The 20,740-nt window shown below is 43.7% G+C and overlaps 1 protein-coding gene across 2 annotated transcripts in view; it reads left to right on the top strand.

Annotated features, from left to right (window-relative positions):
- GPAT3 (glycerol-3-phosphate acyltransferase 3) overlaps positions 1 to 20,740 on the top strand; it is a 59,260-nt gene that overhangs the window by 5,947 nt on the left and 32,573 nt on the right. For both annotated transcript variants that reach the window (XM_006151385.3, XM_006151386.2), the window contains one exon: positions 7,545 to 7,611. In XM_006151385.3, coding sequence (XP_006151447.1) covers positions 7,545 to 7,611 — 67 coding nt within the window. The remainder of the gene's footprint in view (positions 1 to 7,544; positions 7,612 to 20,740) is intronic.

Raw genomic sequence — 20,740 nt, 5'->3', positions numbered from 1 at the left:
CCTGGCAGCCCCACTCCTTAGCGTATCAGTTTTGGGGAATAATAATTTATTAGGCACCACTGCATGCCTTCTTCTGCATTGCTGAGTTTCTCTAGACGTTTGTCTAAGGCTTTGATATCACAAGCTACTTGAGGACAAGGCTTGACTATTTAGCTTAGAATAAGTTTAGTTGGGGACCAGCAGACACTGTAATGATTATGTTGCTGGACTCCCACATAGTTTAAGACCCGGACCTGGTGGCTTAAAACTCGTGCTGGGTGCATGTGTGTATGTGCCCCAATTCCCAAGAGGAGAATGGAGGAGAATGGATTGTGGCATGGCCATCCTCCCCGGGGGATGATTTCTCATTTTCTGTCTCTCTCTGGCTCTCCAGAGAGTACATGTGCCCTATAGCAAAAATCTACCTTTAAAAAAAAAAAACAAATCAAGTGTAGTCATTCTCTAAACTATTGAATTCCAAGGGGTGTGTAATAATTTTTTAGGCATGCGTATGTCAACATTATAGTTTTATACTGGGAAAAATTTGTTGGAGGAATACAAAGTACAAAAAAGCAAAACTTTTGCTTGAGGAAATGTGTAGAGGGCACGCCATCCAATGGCAGTGGGTGTGTATCAGAATCTCTGGGAGAGTGTGTGTGAAACTTGTATGCTTATCAAACAGTAGCATGGATTAAACACTGAAGATACTGTTCTCTTCCATGAAAGTTCACTGTAAAGTTAATGATGAAGTGAGAGTGGGAGAAGATCGCTATTCATTGGCCTAAGCTTCATGATGAGAGGGAGATATAAAATGGAAAGAGAATGTAAGATTGGCGGAGAGGAAGAAAGTAAGGGAATGGTATGTAAGATGCAAATGATCTAATCTAATTAAATAATTAGAGCAATGGATAGATAATGTGTTAATGAATTGATTTCCACTTTTTTTTTTAAGAGAGATTTTTGCAGTAGGGTACATGCGCTTGCCAGAGAGACAGAGAGACAAAAAGCAAGAAATCACCCCCAAGGGGGAATGGTCACACTGCAATTCCTTCTACTCCATTCTCCTCTTGAGATTTTGGGTGCACGCACCCGGTATGAGTTTTAAACTACCCAGTTCAGGACTGAAGCTGAGGTTGACTACATGGGAGTCCAGCGAGGTAACCATTATGACACCTGCTGGTCCTCCCCTCCTTTCTTGAGGTAGCATGAACAGGTTCCTCCAAATTTCTATCCTTCTGACCTTGGGCAGGTCACTTAACATCTGTACTTGAGTTTCTTTTCTTTCTTTTTTTTTTGGCTATAGCAAGTACACAAGAGGTAGAGAGAAAGAGGGAGAGTGAGAAATCATGCTCCAGGGGATATGGCCACACTTCAATTCTCCTTTTGGGATTTGGGGCATGCACACACATGTGCCTGGCACGTTTTTCAAATCGCTGGTCTAGGACTCAAATCGTGCAGTTCGCCATGTGGGATCCAGCGCTCCAGTCACCACCTACTTAATGGTCCCTGTACTTTAGCTCCTGAATATGTCTCATGGGGTTCTTGAGCAGATGAAATAAGGAGAAGTAAATGAAAGCACTTGATACATAGTGAGTGCTCAAATCTTCAGTGCAGTTTGAATTTGAATGCTCTTTGATATGGTTTTACTTATGTTTTATTTATGTTGCTTGGATGAGGCTAAGATTTACTCTCATCCATTTACCCTCACCCATCAGATCATCACTGGGCCAACTCGCACACTCAGCAGATTCTTCTTGCCTCTTTGTTTTAATTATTATCTTTCCCCTTACTCTGCTCCGTCTACCAATTCGTTTTCCTCTTTTTCCTTTGGTAGTTAGGGTCTCGCTGTGTTGCCCAGGCCATCTTTGAGCTCATGATCCTCTTGCCTCAGTCTCCAGAGCTGCTGGGCTTGCAGGTGCTCACCACTGCACGTGGTCTTTAGGTTGGACTGGGAGTTGAACCTGGACTTTCTGCGTGGTCTCAGCCTGTGGCGTTCCGGCCTCAGCAGTGTGTAGCACTGTGGCTGGGCCTAGTTTTCCATCTTTATGAAAAGGCATGTAAATCATTCTCAGATGGTCTTCATACCTCTGTAAAAGAGGCATTACTGCTGAGCTTAGACATGTAATAACTGCTAGCAGGCCATGGCTGTTTATGATGGAAAGCTATAATGAAGAAAAACTACCAAAGCAATACGCTTTTGCTTTATCTCATTTCCATAGCAAGTCTCTAAGGTAGAGTCTTTTATTACCTATTGATAAATTGGGGGAAGGGAGATCAGTGAGGTAATTGGTCTGGGAAGTGGTGGTACAGCTGTCAGTGAGAAATCAGAATTTTAATTAGAATCTGGAGCCTGAGTTTTTTTTTTTTTTTTTTTTTTTTAGTTACAGGGTATGTGTGCTTGACAGAAAAGAGAGAAAGAGGGAAAGCGAGATGTCACCCTCCAGTGGGGATGACCATGCCACAGTCCCTTTTCTGCCATTCTCCCCTTGGGATTTTGGGTATATACACATATGCACCTGTTGCATCTCAAGCTGTCTGGTCTGGGACTCGAACTGTGGAATTGGCCTAGTGAGATCCAGCCACCTTAACCATCACACCACTGGCTGAATCCCTGGAGCTGGAGTTCTTAATCTGTTAAGATGATAGCCTCTGCCAAGAAACTATTTTATTTTGTTATCGATGGTAGCTGGCTATTATTTGAGTACACCTAATAATTTAAGGATTTTTTTTTTTTTTGAGAGGTTTTTGCTATAGGGCATGTGCACTCACCAGAAAGAGGGAGAAAGAGAGACAGAAAGTGAGAAATCACTCTCCAGGGGGGATGGCCACGCTGTAATCCCTTCTCCTCCATTCTCTTTTCTGGATCTTGGGTGCGCATGTGCCCAGTATGAGTTTAAGTCACCGGGTCTGGGACTCGAACCAAGGTCGGCTACATGGGAGTCCAGTGACATAGCCATTAAGCCAACTGCTGTCTCAGTAATTTATATTTCCTACAGTTTTATGTATTTTTCTCTTCTTTCTCTTTAGTCAATCATTAGGTACGCAAAAATGGAAAGTTGTAATTGTCTGGGTGATTGTGCAGTTGTGCAAGCTGTGGCCTCAGCTTTACAAATCAGACTTGAAGCAATCTCTTTTTGGTGATGTTTGGACAACTGCCTTTTCCCTCTAGAGTATTTGGCAATTAAGTGGAGAAAGATCCAGACTGATAAGTGTCTGTCAGCTTTCCTTGCTGGGGAGCGGGTGCAGAGAGTGAGGCGGGGAGTCAGAAGCTGCCTTTGTACTTTAAGACCCTCTTGCTGGGAACCAGCAGTTAGCGTAATGGCTATGTCGCTGGACTCCCACGTAGTCGACCGTGGTTCGTGTCCCGGACCCGGTGGCTTAAAACTCACGCTGGGTGCGTGTGCGTGCATGCCCAAGATCCCGAGAGGACAATGGAGGAGAAGGGATTGTGGCGTGACCATCCCCCCTGGGGGGTGATTTCTCGCTTTCTGTCTCTATGTCTCTCTCTGTCTGTCTGGCGAGCGCATGCGCCCTACAGTGAAAATCTCTCCAAAAAAAAAAAAAAAAGTACCCTCTTGCTGACAGAGCTGCCTGTTTTGCAGTTCTTTGAGGCAGATGTGTTCTGAGATACCTCTGCAAGAGACTCAGAATCTCTAGAAGAGATAGTCTACCCTTGTATTTGGCTTCTCCTGATCTGTCTGAGAAGGTGGTGTGGTAAAAGAGAAATAGCTGGGGCTAGCAAATGACGTGGTGGTTACGTCACTGGACTCCCACATGGCCAACTATGGTTCGAGTCCTAGACCAGTAGCTTGAAACTCATGCAAGGCACAGGTGCTGTGTGCCCAAGATCCTGAGAAGAGGATGGAGAAGAAGGGATTGTGGCATGACTATCCTCCCTAGAACGTGATTTCTCTGTCTCTCCTGTGAGTGCACACATCCTATAGCAAAAATACCTCTCTCTAAAAAAAAAAAAAAGAAAAAATAAGAGAGAGGGATCAGCAGGTGGCATAGTGGTTAGGGTGCTGGAAACTCCCACATGGCTCACCATGGTTCAGGTCCTGGACCTGGTGGCTTGCTTTCTCACTTTCTCTCTCCTGTCTGTGTCTCTCTCAGGTCAAATTAAAATAAATGAATGAATAAATAAAAACTTAAAAATAAATAGCTATTTGAAAGAGAGAGAGAAATAGCTCTTTTTTTGGAGAGGTTTTTGCTATAGGGCACGTGCGCTCGCCAGAAAGACAGAGAGAGAAAGAGAGATAGAAAGTGAGAAATCATCCCCCCAGGGAGGATGGCCACGCCACAATCCCTTCTCCTCCATTCTCCTCTTGGGATCTTGGGCACGCACGCACATGCACCCGGCTTGAGTTTAAGCCACCAGGTCCGGGACTCGAACCATGGTCGACTACATGGGAGTTCAGCGACATAGCCATTACGCTAACTGCTGGTCCCAGAAATAGCTATTTATTGGGACACTCACTGATGGTCTTTTGGTACCCAAGTAAAGTGCAAGCTGTGAGAAAGGAAGAGGAAGCCATCATTCTTCTATTACTCTGTGGCTGGTTGTGTGGTGAGCACCAGGCAGTCAGATCCTTCATATCCACCCTTGGCATTGTCTCTCTTTTAGAGGTGATGAAATGGATGGCCCAAGAGGTTAGTCTGTTGTCAGAGATGATTACAGCCAGGTAGTAGCAGAACTGCAATTCCATTGTACGTCTGTCTGGCAGCCAAGTGCATTGTTTTTCCCTTTCACTGGAGAGTTAGCCTAAAGAAGATGGTTTTCCAGTGCAAATTCCCTTTGGTATTAAATGGCTGCTTCTCCAACCTTATAATTTGCTTGTCTTGAACACTGACTGTGTTTTGTAGGTAGGCCTTTGGTCACACATTCTGCAACTTGTCTGGTCACAGAAGTTGGAGCTCTTTTCATTCACCACGCTGTTTGAGGAATGTCATTGTGTTCATTTGCTAAGGCTGCCATAGCAAACACTACAGCCTGGGTGACTTAAACCACAGAAATTCATTTTCTTATGGTTCTGGAGGCCGAACGTTTAAGGTCAAGGTGTTTGGTCGGGTTGGTTTTATGATGCCTTTCCTTGGCTTGCAAGTAACGGCCTTCTCAGGGTGTCCTTGCATGCCCCTTGCTATGTGTGCACATCTCTGGTGTCTTTGCCTGTCCAAATCTCCTCTTCTTGTAAGAACACCAGTCAGATTAGATTAGGGCTACCCTTACAGCTTCATTTTTACATCACCTCTTTAAAGACCTTATATTCAAATGCAATCACCTTGTAAGCAATGAGAGATTTAAGCATCAACATAATGACTTGGGGGATGCATAATTCAGTTCATAGCAGCCCTAAGATACCGATATTTTCCAGTAAAATGAACATGGAGTCATTGTTCCAGTCTAAGGTAACAACCATTTGTGTAAAATATAAAATCATACACCCACAATAAAAAGAATGAATTCTGAGACTAACAATGATTTTTTTTTTAAATCTTTTTTTCTTTTTTCCATGAGAGAGAGAAAGAAAGAGAGAGACACCCCAGCAGGGCCTTCATGCTACAATCCATCCCCAACCTCAGCTAGCCCTGGGTCATGGGCATACGTGTGCCTGGTGTGTTCTGGGAGGTCTCTGGATGTGAATCTAGGGCTTTCCCACATGTGACGGCTTTGCAGAATACTGCATCACCCCTGCTCTACTGTTCAGCTCCTGATAGTTAATTGCTTACAAAATGGTATATTGTATTTAATGTTTATCTATTTCTTCTATGAATGAGACAGAAAGAGACAGACAGATAGAATCAGCATCCCCAGCAGGATCTTGATGCCATGATCCACCCCCAGCCTCAGCTTGCCTGGGATTGTGCACGGAATACTCAGGGTGGTCTCTGGACGTGAACTCAGAACTTTCTCACATGGATCTGCTGTGTGGTGTAGCACTCTACCACTGTGCTCCCATCCAGCCCCTAAAGTCCCTAAATTTTGTTTTAATCCTATCTTTGGTTTACTTACACATGATTATAGGTACCCTATAGCTTCAAGGGGAAAATTATGGAGATGAACCTGGAACTCACTTAAGAAAAGATGGGAGGTATAAATCCAGAGTTCGAGAACTCCCACACTGAATCAGCAAGCAAATAAAAGGATGCAAGCAGATTAATACTGAGTATTCTTGTTAATTACTAAATAAAAGGATGCAAGCAGATTAATACTGAGTGTTCTTGTTAGTTAGTGGCCACTAGAGACTGGGAGATTAGGCCTCTATTTATAGGCTGTTCCCTGAGAGTGAATGGCATGTTCTTGCCTGACCGAGTTGTTGTGCAGGGGTCCTGACCTAGTCAGGTTATGCCTTAATCCTGGACCTTTGTAAGTTTTAGACTACGTTTTTCTCCATCAGTTATCATCTTATTTATTTGAAAAAAATGCTTTAACCTCTGTTTCACAGGCCCTTCTTAGCCTACCAGTAACTGACATTTTTTGCCTTGGTATATCAATAAATCAGTTTTTTGGTCCCCTCAAAGGTGCTTATGTCCAATTATAATATATGTATTAAAGGGCTTTTTTGGGGGGAGGGGGTGTTACCATAAGCACATGCACTCACCAGAGAGAGAAGAGAGACAGAGATAGGAACAAAGATAGGGAAAGTGAGAGATTATCCCCCAGGGGGATGATCATGCTGCAATCCCTTCATTCTACTCTCGAGATTTTGGGCATGTATGCACGTGCTCCTGGTGTAGTTTTCAAACTGCCAGGTTCAGGACTCAGACTGCAGTTGACCATGTGGGAGTCCAGTGCCTTAGCCATCACGCCACCTCCTGGCCTGAAACTCAGACTTTTAAAAAAAATTTGCCATAGAGCATGTGTGATCACAGGAGAGAGACAGAGAGAGGGGGAAAGTGAGTAATTACCCTCCAGGGAGAATGGCTACACGGCAACCCTTTTTTCCCCCCATTCTCTTCTTGGGATCTTGGGCATGCATGCATGTTTTTCAAGCTGCTGGTCCAGGACTTGAACCTTGCAGTTGGTCATGTAGAATTTGGCTGGCTCACACCCAGCTACTCTGTTAGGCATGACCCTTTTTCCTTCAATTTTTCATCTTATTAGGATCTTGGATATGCCTGCAGGTGCCACCTGTCTCTTTTTCAAGCTGCTGGGGCTGGGACTCCAACCTGGGTTAGCCATGGGCATCTGGTTCCCTCTGCACAGCACTTAACCTTTAGGCTGGGGGTCTGGCCCTAAATCCAAACCGTCTTGGTGCCATAACCTGTACTCTTCTCTGTGATGCTCCACAGCCTTCTCAGGGAGGCACCTATTAGGGCACAGCTGTGTGTAAGGAGGTTTTAGTGAGGGAAAACATCATCCTTCCCTCATTTCATTAGGGCACGATCAGGAACTACTGGAAGAGTGTGCTTGGGAATACCTGCTGCAATGGAGTGTCTGTGGGGTATCGCTTTAATTCAAATAGCTCCAAGCCTTAATGTTTAATTTTACTTTTATAAAAGCATGTATAAGCATTTTACATTGTGTCTGTGAGACCGCTTAAATGAGTATTCTTGTTTTTGAACAGTGGGCAACATTACGAATTGAAAAAGGAGTCCCAAAGGAATCAGTTCTTAAAAACTCAGCCTCTGTGGGTAAGTCTTTCTTTTCATTTCACTTGCTGAGATATTCGGATTGGGTAGGCTAACATCGACCTAACTGGAACTTGCAGTATGCACAGCAGTGCCTCCTGCGGGCTTCCGGTCGTTTGTAGTTTTGTCCTTAGTGCAAAATAGCAGCTGCCTGAGTTTTGATTGAGTTTTTACTCTGAGAGTGGTAACGTGTGTTAGTTCATCCGTGTGTTCTGACAGGTATGTTTTTTCTTTCTAAGGCTGTGCTCCTAGCGATGGCTGCCCCCATGGTTTTAAAGACATAGTTAGCAGTAGGAAAAAAAGACTGACCTGACTACCTGGGAGTTAAAACCTATTGTTGAGGTTTTACTAACACCTTATTTCTTTTTATTATTATTATTTTATTTAACTTTATTTATTTATTTGTTTATTTCAATTTGACCAGAGAGGTACAGAGTGAGAGAGAAAGAAAGTGAGAAAGCAAGCTACCAGGTCTGGAACTCAAAACGCGGTAAGCCATGTGAGAATCCAGTGCCTTTAACCACCACGCCACCTGCTGGCCCCAACACCTTATTTCTTATTCCAATTTCTTAATTTATGGTTCTCAAAGTATGTCCCTCTTTGAAGGCTAATTAGTAATGCATAAAGTAAAAAATAATTCTCTTCCCACATGGAGCCAGTAGGTGGCGTGGAGGTTAGGCTCTGGACCTCACGTAGCCAACTGTGTGGTTCAAGTACTGGACCTGGAGGCTTGAAAAATCATGGTGGGGGAACCAGCAATTAGCGTAATGGCTATGTCGCTGGACTCCCACATAGTCAACTGTGGTTCACGTCCTGGACCCGGTGGCTTACAACTCACGCCGGGCGCGTGTGCGTGTGTGCCCAAGATCCTGAGAGGAGAATGGAGGAGAAGGGATTGCGGCGTGACCATCCCCCCTGGGGGGTGATTTCTCGCTTTCTGTCTCTATGTCTCTCTCTGTCTGTCTGGCGAGCGCACGCGCCCTATAGAAAAAACCTCTCCAAAAAAAAAAAAAAATCATGGTGGGGGCGTGGGTGTGCATGCCCAAAATCCCAAGAGGAGAATGAAGGAGAAGAGTTTGGGGTGTAGCCATCCCTCCTAGTGGGGTGATGTCTCACTTTTTCTCTCTGGTGAGTGTACGCACCGTATAGCAAAAACTAAGAAAGAAAGAGAGAAAAATTCCCCAGTGAAATAAGCGTGAGAGTCATTACATCTGACACCTTCTTTTTGGAGAGTACTATTGCATGATAATAAAGGCTCAGAAAAGTCCTGCAATAAAGAAACACTCTTAATTTTACTTAATGGAGTATTTTCTAAACTTGTTTGGTCATATCCTTTTTCCCATATGACACCTGTTAGTCTCTGTAGAAATGGGCTAACCAATACCATACTGAATAGTGCCCACCCCTGTTGGTGTGCTTTGTCCTTGTCTAAATAAACCTTTTCACCTGGGGTTAGAATTTTTAGAATTGTTGGGGCCTGCGAGTGGCATCGTGGTTAAGGTGCTAGACTCCCACATGGCTGACCATGGTTTCAGTCCTGGACCTGGTGGCTTGCTTGCTCACCTTCCCTCTCTCTCTGTTTTTCTCTGGTGACCGCACATGCCCTACACCAAATTAAAAAGTAATAATAATCATAAAAAAAATTAAATGATTCTTAAAAAGAATCTTTTTATTGCCAGACACCTTCCTTCCGATATAGCAGATGTACTCATTTTTAAAATTTTTCTGGATACAATGTGTATCTTTATGGGCCAGCCAGTGGCATAGTGGTTAAGGTGGCTGGATTCCACATGACTGCCTGCTTGGTTCAAGTTCTGGACTCAGTAGCTTGGAAAACATGCCAGACATGTGTGTGCATGCCCAAAAATGCTAAGAAGAAAGTGGAGGAAAAGGGATTGCAGTGTGGCCATCTCCCTGGGGTTGATTTCTCACTTTCTCTCTTTTTATCTCTCTCTGTCTCTTTCCAGTGAATCCAAGTGCCTTATAGCAACTAAAAAAAAAAAGAAAGAAAGAAAGAAAGAAAGAAAGAAAGAAAGAAAGAAAAAGAGGACCAAAAGAATATATTTCTGACTTAAGAGAAAAATTTTTGTTTCTGGTTTTCTGATGTGCTGGGTTATTGGGAAAGTCATGATGTATTTTTTTCTATGTTTTTTTATGCAAAATTGCATTGTGACTTTTCTAACTACTCAGCACTTTGTGAGACTCTGGTTGTTACTAATCTTGGGTGAAATTCTGTGTGTCCTGTATATTGGGGTAGTTATGGTGTATGTGATGGATCATAAATTTAAAAGGGCACAGGGTGTTTCGATTTGATAGGATAAGTGGGTTAAAAATCATGGGTCCAGGTTTTCTTTAGCCTAGATGAAGTGAGGCCTAGATGAGATAACGATAATGCTTTTTGCCATCCATTTGCCTTTTCTGCTTTTGGTCTTTATTTTTCCTATGGACCATTCAGGAAAGAGTAGATGTGAACAGAAGGAGAATATACATCATCAGAGTTTAGATTAAGGCTGATGCCTGCACAATTTGTCATGTTTCATTCAGAACGGCTGCCCATCCTTTTAGCCTGTGAAATTGAAAATTAGCTCTGACAGTTCCCGAGTGTCCGAGACATGTAAGGTTGACATGGGATCCAAAAATGATTAAGACAAGGTCCTTTTGGGGCATTCAATAAGCCACTGTGGGGACCAGCCGATGGTGTAATGGTTATGTCTCTGGACTCCTGTGTAATTGACCTTGGTTTGAGTCCCAGACCTGGCAGCTTAAAAACTCATTCTGAGCATGTGCACGTACATGCCCAAAATCCCTAGAGGAGAACGGAGGAGAAAGGACTGCTGCGTGGCCATCCTTCCGGGGGCTGATTTCCTGCTTCCTGTCTCTGTATCTCTGGTGAGCGCATATGCCCTACAGCAAACATCTCTTTTTAAAAAATAAATAAATAAAAACAAGCCCTTGGGATGCACACTGAAGTAGGTGCATAACAAAGGACACGTGAGGCCCAGTTTAGGCTCCGGAGTATGCTGCTCGCATCTCCCGTCATTTCACGGCTGCTCGCAGTATCCACCCCCTGCTCTATCCTGGCTCCTTTCTTGAGAAGCCAGGATGTACGGGGTGTGTGCCCTGCAGGTACGTAGTGGTGTTTTGAGTCATTAGAGAAGCAGTGTCACAATGCCAGACCGACTGACAGAGGGTGACGTCCTGGTGTTTTGAGTCATTAGAGAAGCAATGTCACAATGCCAGATCGACTGGCAGAGGGTGATGAAACACCCAAGTACTTGTGTGCTTGGCTGGTGCAATCTCCTCTCTGCAGAGCGTCATGTCTCTGTACCACAGCTGGTGACAGCTGACATCAGTGCTGTGTCAAAGTTTAGGCAAGGGTCACCGGCAGACGGGGCCTCAGGAGTACGGCTGTGATTTTAAGGTGTCTTTGAATGACAAAGTCCAGATAGTGAACTTGAGGGAGCAGAGAGGGAGTCGATTAGTTAAACAGGGAAAATAATAATGTTTATTTTTTGCACCACAAACATTCCTTCTTTGAGCTGGCAGGTGGTATGGTGGTTAAGGTGCTGGACTCCCACTTGGCTGACTGTGGTTCAAGTCCCAGACTCAGCAGCTTGCTTTCTCACTTTCCCTCTATCTCTGGTCAAATTAAAAATAAATAAATAAGTAAAATGAAATAAATAATTCTTTTTAAAAAAATTCTGTCTTCTACTCTTTTTCTTTTTTTATTTTTTTTTGGGGGGGAGAGGTTTTTGCTATAGGGTATGTGTGCTTCCCAAAAAGACAGAGCAAGACAGAGAGACAGAAAGCAAGAAATTACCCCCCCAGGGGGGATGGCCATGCCACAATCCCCTCTCCTCCATTCTCCCCTCAGGATCTTGGGACCCGGTGTGAATTTAAGCCACTGGGTCTGAGACTTGAACTGCGGTCCACTACATGGGAGTTCAGAGACATAGCCACTATACCAACTGCTGGTCCTCCATCTTCTGGTCTTAGTGAAACATACTTTAAAAAGAGTTTTTGTTCTAGAGCACATGTACTCATCAGTGAGCGAGAGAGATATACCCCTCCACCCTCCTAGGGGGATGGGCTCATTGCAGTCTCCTCTCCTCCATTTCTACTCTTGGAATTTCTGGGCACACATGCACATGCAGCTGGCATGATTCTCAAGTTGCCAGGTCTAGCACTCAAACCATGCAGTTGGCTTTGTGGGATCCAGCTGCAGTAAGCCACATGTTACCTGGTTGGCCTTTCCTTGAACTGGCATGATTCTCAAGTTGCCAGGTCTAGCACTCAAACCATGCAGTTGGCTTTGTGGGATCCAGCTGCAACATGTTACCTGGTTGGCCCTTCCTTGAAATGCATTTCAAATCTCCCTCCCGGTTAAGTCTCTCTTGGGTTATATTTCTTCTTATATTTGACTCTTATGAGCTGCCAGCCTCAGGTAGCTGGGTGGTGTGATGGCCAAGGTGGCTGGATCCCCCATGGCCAAGTGTGCAGTTCAAGTCCCAGACCTGGAGGCTTGAAAAACAGGCCGGGTGACACTTTCTGTTTCTGTCTACCTCTGGTGAGCACATGTGGCTGTTGACAAATTATAAAAAAAAAAAAAGAAGAAGAAAAATGAAACAAAAACAAAAAGAGCCTCCAGCCTCACTCTTTGGGTACCCGCCTGCCAAGATACATGATGCAGTTAAGCTTGCATCAGTAATTTTGAATGTCATTGTAATTGACTTAATTAATTATGTCGTTTTAGTGACTTGAATTCTACTGTCATTGCATGATGATACTATGACATTTGGAATCCTTACAGGCCAAAAGTCAATGCCATGAATAAAGGCCTGCATTTGCCCTGAGAGGGAGTCACACATTACACATCCATGGCTCCGGGGCTCAGGCATGTCGGGGAGGTTCCCTGGGGTTTGCTGCTGGCCTGAGTCGGTGTTATAATGGGAAACGAGGCAGGCAGCCTCCCCAGATCCTTGCCTGACTCCAGTAGGTACCGCACATGGAGATTTTGGGTCAAGGGGCCAGCTATTTGTTTAACCTCTGTGGTAAATTTTCTCTTCTGCCTGGTATCCCATGCCCCCAGACCCTGTCTATCTGACCACAAAAACACTCAGAAAGGACAACATGCTAAGATGAAACTTCCGTTGTACCTGTTCAGACAGACCTAAGGGTGCCTAGTGGTTTCCTCTCATTTTACTTTTTGTTCTTTCTGTGAGGCATTTGACTAAGCAGATTGATCTGTGTACACAGGTTAGGTTAACCTTAATGAAATCACTGGGGCCAGCCTGTGGCTTGGTGATTAAGCTGGCTGGATCCCATGTGGCCAGCTGGGTGGTTCGAGTCCCAGGCATGGTAGCTTGAGAAACACACTAGGTATGTGTGCATATGTGCCCAAAATCCCGAAAGGAGAATGGAGGAGGGACTACGGCATAGCCATCTCCCAGGGAGAGTACTTAAAAAAAGGAAAACTAGAAACCCCAGAGTTCGTTATCCCCCTTCTACCCTGTGAAGACACCAGGAGAAGATGACTCTCCGCAAACTAGAAAGAGGGCTCTTTTGCAGAGCTGACGATGCTGATCTCAGATTCCAACCTCCAGAACTGAAAAAGAGCGTTCTGTTGTTTATAAGCCACCCCGTTGATGGTACTTTATTTGTTAAATATTGCCCCCACCGTGCAAAATTATTTATATGAGGGCTGGTCTCGATTTTTTGTTTTGTTTTGTTTTGTTTTCTTTTAAAATTTATTTATTTCTTCCAAGACAGACAAACAGAGAGAGAGAGAGACTGACTCCAACGGGATCTTATTTTCTTTTTTTGGAGAGGTTTTTGCTATAGGACGCATGTGCTCACCAGAAAGACAGAAAGTGAGAAATCACCCCCCCCCAGGAGGGATGGCCACACCGCAATCCCTTCTCCTCCATTCTCCTCTTGGGATCTTGGGCACACATGCACATGTATCCGGTGTGAGTTCAAGCCACCCGGTCTAGGTCTTGAACCATGGTCGACTACATGAGAGTCCAGCGTGATAGCCATTGCACCAACTGCTGGTCCCTTATTTTCTTTTTTTAAATTGCTTGAGGGTGCACATGCTCCCAGAGGGAGAGAGAAAGCACCCTTCAAAAGGGTGTGATCATGCCACAATTAGCCAGAGACACTGCTCTAAACCTCTGAAAGTACATGACTTTGCATTTGACGACAGCCACTGATGAGTAAGCGAGCTGGAGTGGTTCTGGCAGGAAAGGCGGAGATAAAAGGTCAGATCAGATTAATGGTTTTATAACTGCACTGTGAAGAGGTGAGTGAGAAGAGGGCTAATTAAGCCCTCAGTCACAGACAGAAGGGTTTGCTGGAGGGAGAGGAGGGAGAAAACACCCCTCAAAGGGGAATGATCACTCAACAATTATTTTTGTCTTCATCTTGTCGGGATTCTGAGCAAGTGCATGTGCATGCACATACACACACATACACATGCTATACACATGCACTTATATATACATACACGCACGCCAGATGTGTTTGTCAAGCCTCTGGGGCTTGTATTCAAACTGTTCGGCTATGTAGGATCCAGCTTTCTCAACCACTGGGGTTTGCCACCCAATGGGTGGTTTTTATTTTTTAATAATTATTCTATTTATTGTTGTTATTATTTTTAATTTGCTATAGGGCACATGCAGTCATGAGAGAGAAAAAGTGAGAAAGCAAGCTGCCAGGTCCAGCTGGAACCACGGTTAGCCATGTGGGAGTCCAGCACCTCAATTGTCACACCACCTGGTGGCCCCCCTGACAGGGTTTTGATGCCATTATTCAATTCCAGAATCAGCCAATCCAGATCATAGCCATTCACTCAATGAGCTCATGGAAACCTCAGGACTTGAACTAAAGACCTTTCCTATGTGGGCCTACTTGCATTACCCCTACAACCCTAAGCGGGTCTTGCTAATCCTCATTTCAGTGAGGAAGAAACTGTGGGTAAGAAAGGTGAAGTGACTTGCTCCAGATCACACCCGTCTTCAGAGGCAGCCTGAAAAGGAATCTTGATGTGTCTGCTCCACTCAAGCTCTTGTCACTATTCCCCACTCTGTAACCACTTTCCTCACTGATCGGTCAGGACCGGATTAGTACCTTCTCATCTCTCTCTGATGGTTGATGTGACGTCAGCAAGTAGGAACTCCTCTGTGGAGTGCTGGCTCACTTTGTCACTGCAACATAATGAGAAATATGTATTTGGTCTCTGCCCCTTTCCTGGCTCGTAGTTTTGAGTATTTTTAGAATCTCCCAGGTGGTAAGTGATGTACTTTCTTGTATGTTAGTGAATGGTAGTTGCCGATGGGCTCTGGATAGTGACAGGATGACTGCTGATTGCCAGGGAAGCCCAGGACATGACTAGAGGGTTGGATTTTTACCCGCCCCACCCTCCTACCCTCCAGGGAAGTGTAAGAGGGGCTGAGGGTCGAGTTGATCCCCAATGGCTAATGATTTAATTGATCATGTCTATGTAATGAAGCCTTAATAAAAACCGAAAAGATAGGGTTCAGAGGGGCTTCCAGGTTGCTGAACATGTGAGGTGCCTGGAAGGAGGAGCATCTTGACTCTATGAGGACAGAGGCTTCTGTGCTTGGGATACTCTGAACCTGCTCTACGTACTTCATCATGTTGTCATTTGCAACCTTTAAGATATCCTTTGTAGGGGGAACCAGCAGTTAGCGTAATGGCTATGTCGCTGGACTCCCACGTAGTCGACCGTGGTTCACGTCCCGGACCTGGTGGCTTAAAACTCACGCCGGGCGCGTGTGCGTGCGTGCCCAAGATCCCGAGAGGAGAATGGAGGAGAAGGGATTGCGGCGTGACCATCCCCCCTGGAGGGTGATTTCTCGCTTTCTGTCTCTATGTCTCGAGTCCTGGACATGGCGGCTTAAAACTCATGCATGTACGTACATGCTCAGAATCCCTAGAGGAGAATGGAAGAGAAGGGACTGGCATGGCCATCGCCCCAGGGGGTGATTTCTTGCTTTCTGTCTCTCTGTCTCTCTGGCTGGTTCATGTACCCTATAGCAAAAACGAACAAACAAACTCTCCAAATATATATCTAAATGTGTATATACACACACACACACACACACACACACACACATACATATATATACACACATACACACATATGTATATATGCATACATATACTTGTGTATGTGTGTGTGTGTGTATATATATATATTTGCTATAGGCATGTGTGCTTTGCAGAGACAGACAGACAAAGAGATGGGGAAGTGAGAAACCACCCTCCAGGGGAGATGGCTGCACAGCAATCCCTTCTCCTCTATTCTCCTCTTGGAATTTTGGGCACACAGGCATATGTGTGCCTGGTGTTTTTGTCAAGACACCAGGTCCGGGACTCGAATCATGTATTCAGCTATGTGGGATTCAGCCACTTTAACCATCATGACAATACTTTTAACAGTCTTAATAACTGAAGACACTGACACCCACCTGTTCGTTGAAATACGTAAAACCCAGTCATGTGCTGCATAGTGACATTTTGTCAACAATGGACTGCATGTACAATGAGGGTTCCATGGAGCCTAGGTGTGGGCTGGGCCAGACCTCCTAGGGTTGTGTAAGTACACTCTGATGTTCACATAATGAAATCTCTTAAGGACACATGTCTCAGAATGTATCCCCATTATTAAATGTCATGTCTTTACAAGGGCTAAGAGCATGTTCCTTTTTTCTAAGCTTGGTAATCTTTCTGTTTATTAATATATGTCTGTGTATCATTCATATCCCTTCCTCTTTTGGCCTCTGAAATGATGTTGGCACAGATCTGCTGGAATACGTTAACATCCTCATTTTCTCTGACTCATGCATCCAAACCAGTGAGTTTCCTTGCCTGTGTGTGGGCCAACCCACATGACTGCTCTACAAACAGATACCAAGTGTGTGATGCCAGCAGGGGTTTTGAAATCCTAGCCCGTGACAGTGTTCTTCTGATACTCAGCTGGCATCCCGTACTGTATGTGTGTGCCCATGATTGTTAACTGATAGAGAAACATGTCCGTCAGGATTTGTGCAAAAGAGAGAGGAAAACGGGCATTTTATAATCAATGAAGATAAAAGAACTAATGTTCTTTCATTTTGATTTTCTTTTTGGGTTTAATAAAAATAGAAAAGGAGAACATTACCTTGACATTCCACTCTTACCCCCATAGGACAAGTCGCACATTGTGCCTGTTAGTACAAGTTGATTTAATTTTAGAAATTTAGAAGCAAAGTCTGACTCCATAGCTGAGAGGTTAAGGGAGCCAGATTCCACATGGCTGGCTCCTGTTCTAGTCCCAAATCTGGTGGCTTGAAAACATGCCAGGCACATGTGCATGCCCCAAATCCTAACAGGATGGAGAACTGGAAAAGGGATTGCAGTGTGACCATGCCCCGCTGGGGAGGGAGAGTGCTTTTTTCTTCTTTCTCTCTGTCTCTCTGACTCTCTCTGGTGAGTACACATACCCTTTGGCAACGAAAAGAAGAGAAATCTAGAAATACTTTGTAAGTTTGATAGAATTTTTTTGTCTTTGATTATAATAATTTAAAATAACTTCTGCATCATATAATGAATACATGGAGTTGGTGGTTCATGAGTTCAAGAAAAACTAGAAAGAGGGAAATAGGGTTGTGATGATATGAAAAACTTAGAAAATAATTTTAGAAAAAGGGGCACCAGGTGGAAGAATAGTAAGAATGGCAGAAGGGTAGGAAATAGGAGGTGCCCAGTGACTACTTTAGTTGGGCTGGAGCTAGGATGAAGGATGATGGGTTGGGAGTAGAAGGAGTTGAGGATATTAAGGTTTACATCAAATTAGGCTTCGAATATATGCCAGGCTGAAAACTTAATTCTGTAGATAAGGAGATCTCAAAGTTTTGAGATGAATTTGACAGTTTTGTGGAAGTGAGATTAGATGGGGATGGAGGAGAGAATAGAAAGAAGGAATGGGATTAGCAAATGGCATAATGGTTACATCATTGGACTCCCATGTAGTTGACCACAGTTTGAGTCCTGGACCCGGTGGTTTAAAACTCACACCAGGTGCATGTGTGTGCATGCCTAAAATCCTGAGAGGAGAATGGAGGAGAAGGGATTGTGGCATGATCCCCTCCTCCAGAGGGGATGATTTCTCATTTTCTGTCTCTCTAGCAAGCGCATGTGCCCTATACCAAAAATCTCTCTCTCCAAAAAAAAAAAAAAAAAAGAGGAAGCCATTCTAGATGGTAATGGGGGCTTAAAGCAGAGCACTGAGCACTGGAGGTGGTAGGGAGGCAGGGTTTCCCAGCAGCCATGTGAGAGTATGGTCCTTGGGAGAGAAGCCGGGACTACTCAGCTACTCAGGTGGATGCATATTTGGGAGTTATTTATGGAGGGTAAAACTTGAAATGCCAAAGTTAATGAACTCAGAGTGTGAAAGACACAAAGCCTGAAATAAGTCATAGAAAGAAATAAATGAACCAGGCAAGGATTAACTAGGAAAGCAAATAAGAGCAAAAGGAATGGAAACAGAGAGAGAGAGAGAATTTCTCTCACTTCACTCACTCTTCTGTTCTCTGATACTCTTTTGTGCTATGTGTTGTGTGTTAACTCATCAGAAATAAATACCCGAATGTCTTATCGGTAGACTGTGCTTTCCTGTAAATATATGCATGAAGGAGGTTACTAGGAACTTCTAAAATCACCCCCAGAAACTAAGTATTTTGGAGTAAGATTTTAAATAAAAGGGTGACACTGTGAATGTGTAAGGTGACCATAATACAGTTTGACTTTCTCCCAGCTTTATGATTTTGAGGACGTGCTGAGCTCTCAGACTGGTGTTATTCTGGGAGACCTAGCAAGTGCCACACCAGTTAAGTGTGTGCAGTTTCTTGGGCAAACACTTAAATTTGGGTTTACGCATCCTTTAGATAATATTTTTCTCTTTTGTGTAAGTAATGCATTTACATAGGTCAGAAATCTCTCTCTCTCACCCTCCCTCTCTGTCTCTCTCTCTTTCTTGTCAGAGGATGTATGTGCTTGGGAAAAAGAGAGGAGACAGAGAGAAGGAACCCTCATGTGATGTGGTCGTGTTGCAATCCTTTTTCCTCCATTTTTCCTTCCTGTCAGGATTTTGGGCACACATGCACATGTGTCCAGTGTTTTTTCGAGCCACCAGGACTGGAATTCAAAGCACAGTCAGCCATGTAGAATCTGGCTCTCTTAACCCCTGCGTGAACGAGGCCCGCCCTCTACTATTTCTTTTTGCTATTTTGCTATTATAATTAAAATGTTTATAATTTTATTGACTTATTAGCACCAAACATAAACACTATTCTGAGTCATGTGATTTTTCTCTTATAATATACCTTAAGAATTTTTCCATGTTATCACTTAGAAAAGTTTCTTCTTTTTTTTTTTTTTTAAGAGAATTATTTATTTAATTCCATTTGTTATTTTTTAAATTTTACTAGAGAGAGAGGAAGTGAGAAAGCAAGCTGCCTGGTCTGGGACTAGAACTGCAGTCGGCCATGTGGGAGTCCAGCACACCACCCACCACTCCACTTGGCTGCCCCACTTTGTTCTTTTTTAACACCTACAAGATATTTTATTATGTAAATGGAGTTTTTTTCAACTTGTAGTTCCCAACCTTTTGCTGCTCAAAAGAAACCTCTATAAATATATCCATGACATGATTTCCAGGCATGGAATTGTTCTTTCAAAGAACATTTATATATTTGATTGATGTGGTCAAATCGCTGTTCATAATGATTGTACTATTAGTATTTCTACTATTAAAAGAAGTGTATGTAAGGGTTTGTCTTCCCACAGCTTCTGCAATGGCATAAATATACATTCAAGTTTTTGGATTTATGTTAACTGATAGGCAGGAAATGGAAACTCAGTTTAGTGTCCATTTGCTTTTCTCTCATAAAGAGTGTAAATAAACTTGGGCCCAACTGCTGTGACACGTTAGTGGAGATGCTGCTGCTCCTTAGGCTGAAGTCACCCAGGCCACCTAGGTTCCATTTCTAGCCCACCCTCAAAGCTGGGGGTGGTGGTATGCACCTTAGTTCTGGAGGCTACTCTGGAGGCTGGGCAGGAGGATCCTGACAGAGAGAGGCCCTATCTTAAACAAAGAAACAAATAAACAAGGTGTGAATTCATGCATATTTTCATGTGTAAGCATCAGTTGTGTTTCTTTTTGTGGGAGCTATTTACTCATAGGTTTTGACCATATTTTATTAGGTGGTTTTGTTTCTCTTTGATTTTTCTTATATTAAGATGATTAGTGGACCAGCGGTGGTGGTAGTTAAGGTGCTGGATCCCACATCTGACTTCACAGTCTGAGTCCAGGACCTGGTGGCTTGAAAAACACTCCAGGCGTGTGTGTGTGTGCATGTCCAAAATCCCAAGAGGAGAGTGGAGGAGAAGGGATTGCAGCCTGGCTATCCACCCCATGGGGTGATTCCTCACTTGCTCTCTCTGTCTCTTTCTGGTGAGCACACGTGCCCTTTAACAAAAAACAAAAACAGAACCGACTAAATATTGATAAATTGACCACTTCTTATTCAGTTTACTCCCCCCCACCCCCCAGTTTACACTTCATTTCTTTCGTGTGTCTAGTTGTGTTGGCTGATAACTCTAATGCAGTGTTGGATGATAGTGGAGACAATGGCATTCCTAGTGTTGGATGATAGTGGAGACAATGGGATTCCTGTTGGGCATGGCTTTTGTGCCTTCTCAATAAGGACCTTGTTGGTTTTCATCTATTTTTCCATCTCATTTAAGTATTTCCTGATTTTTTAAATGAATAATAAATGTTTAATTTTTCATGTTTTTAAAGCATCTTTTATGGTACATATATATATTTTTCCTTAGACCTATAATAGTGAATTATATTAGCGCTTTTAAACATTTGAGTTGTCTTTTGTTTATGGAATAAACATTGCCTGGTTGTAATACAAGGCTGGAAATTGTCTGTCAAAATTGGAGTTAGACTTTTGCAGTTTATCCTTATACTTGGGATTTGTGCATTTTTTCCCCATCTTGCTTCCTTTCTTTTTTTGGAGAGGTTTTTGCTATAGGGCACATGTGCTCACCAGAAAGACAG

This window comes from Tupaia chinensis, unplaced genomic scaffold, assembly GCF_000334495.1.
Source record: "Tupaia chinensis unplaced genomic scaffold, TupChi_1.0 Scaffold000318_1, whole genome shotgun sequence".
NCBI classification, from domain to species: domain Eukaryota; kingdom Metazoa; phylum Chordata; class Mammalia; order Scandentia; family Tupaiidae; genus Tupaia; species Tupaia belangeri.
This window is presented reverse-complemented; position numbering and strand designations above follow the sequence as displayed.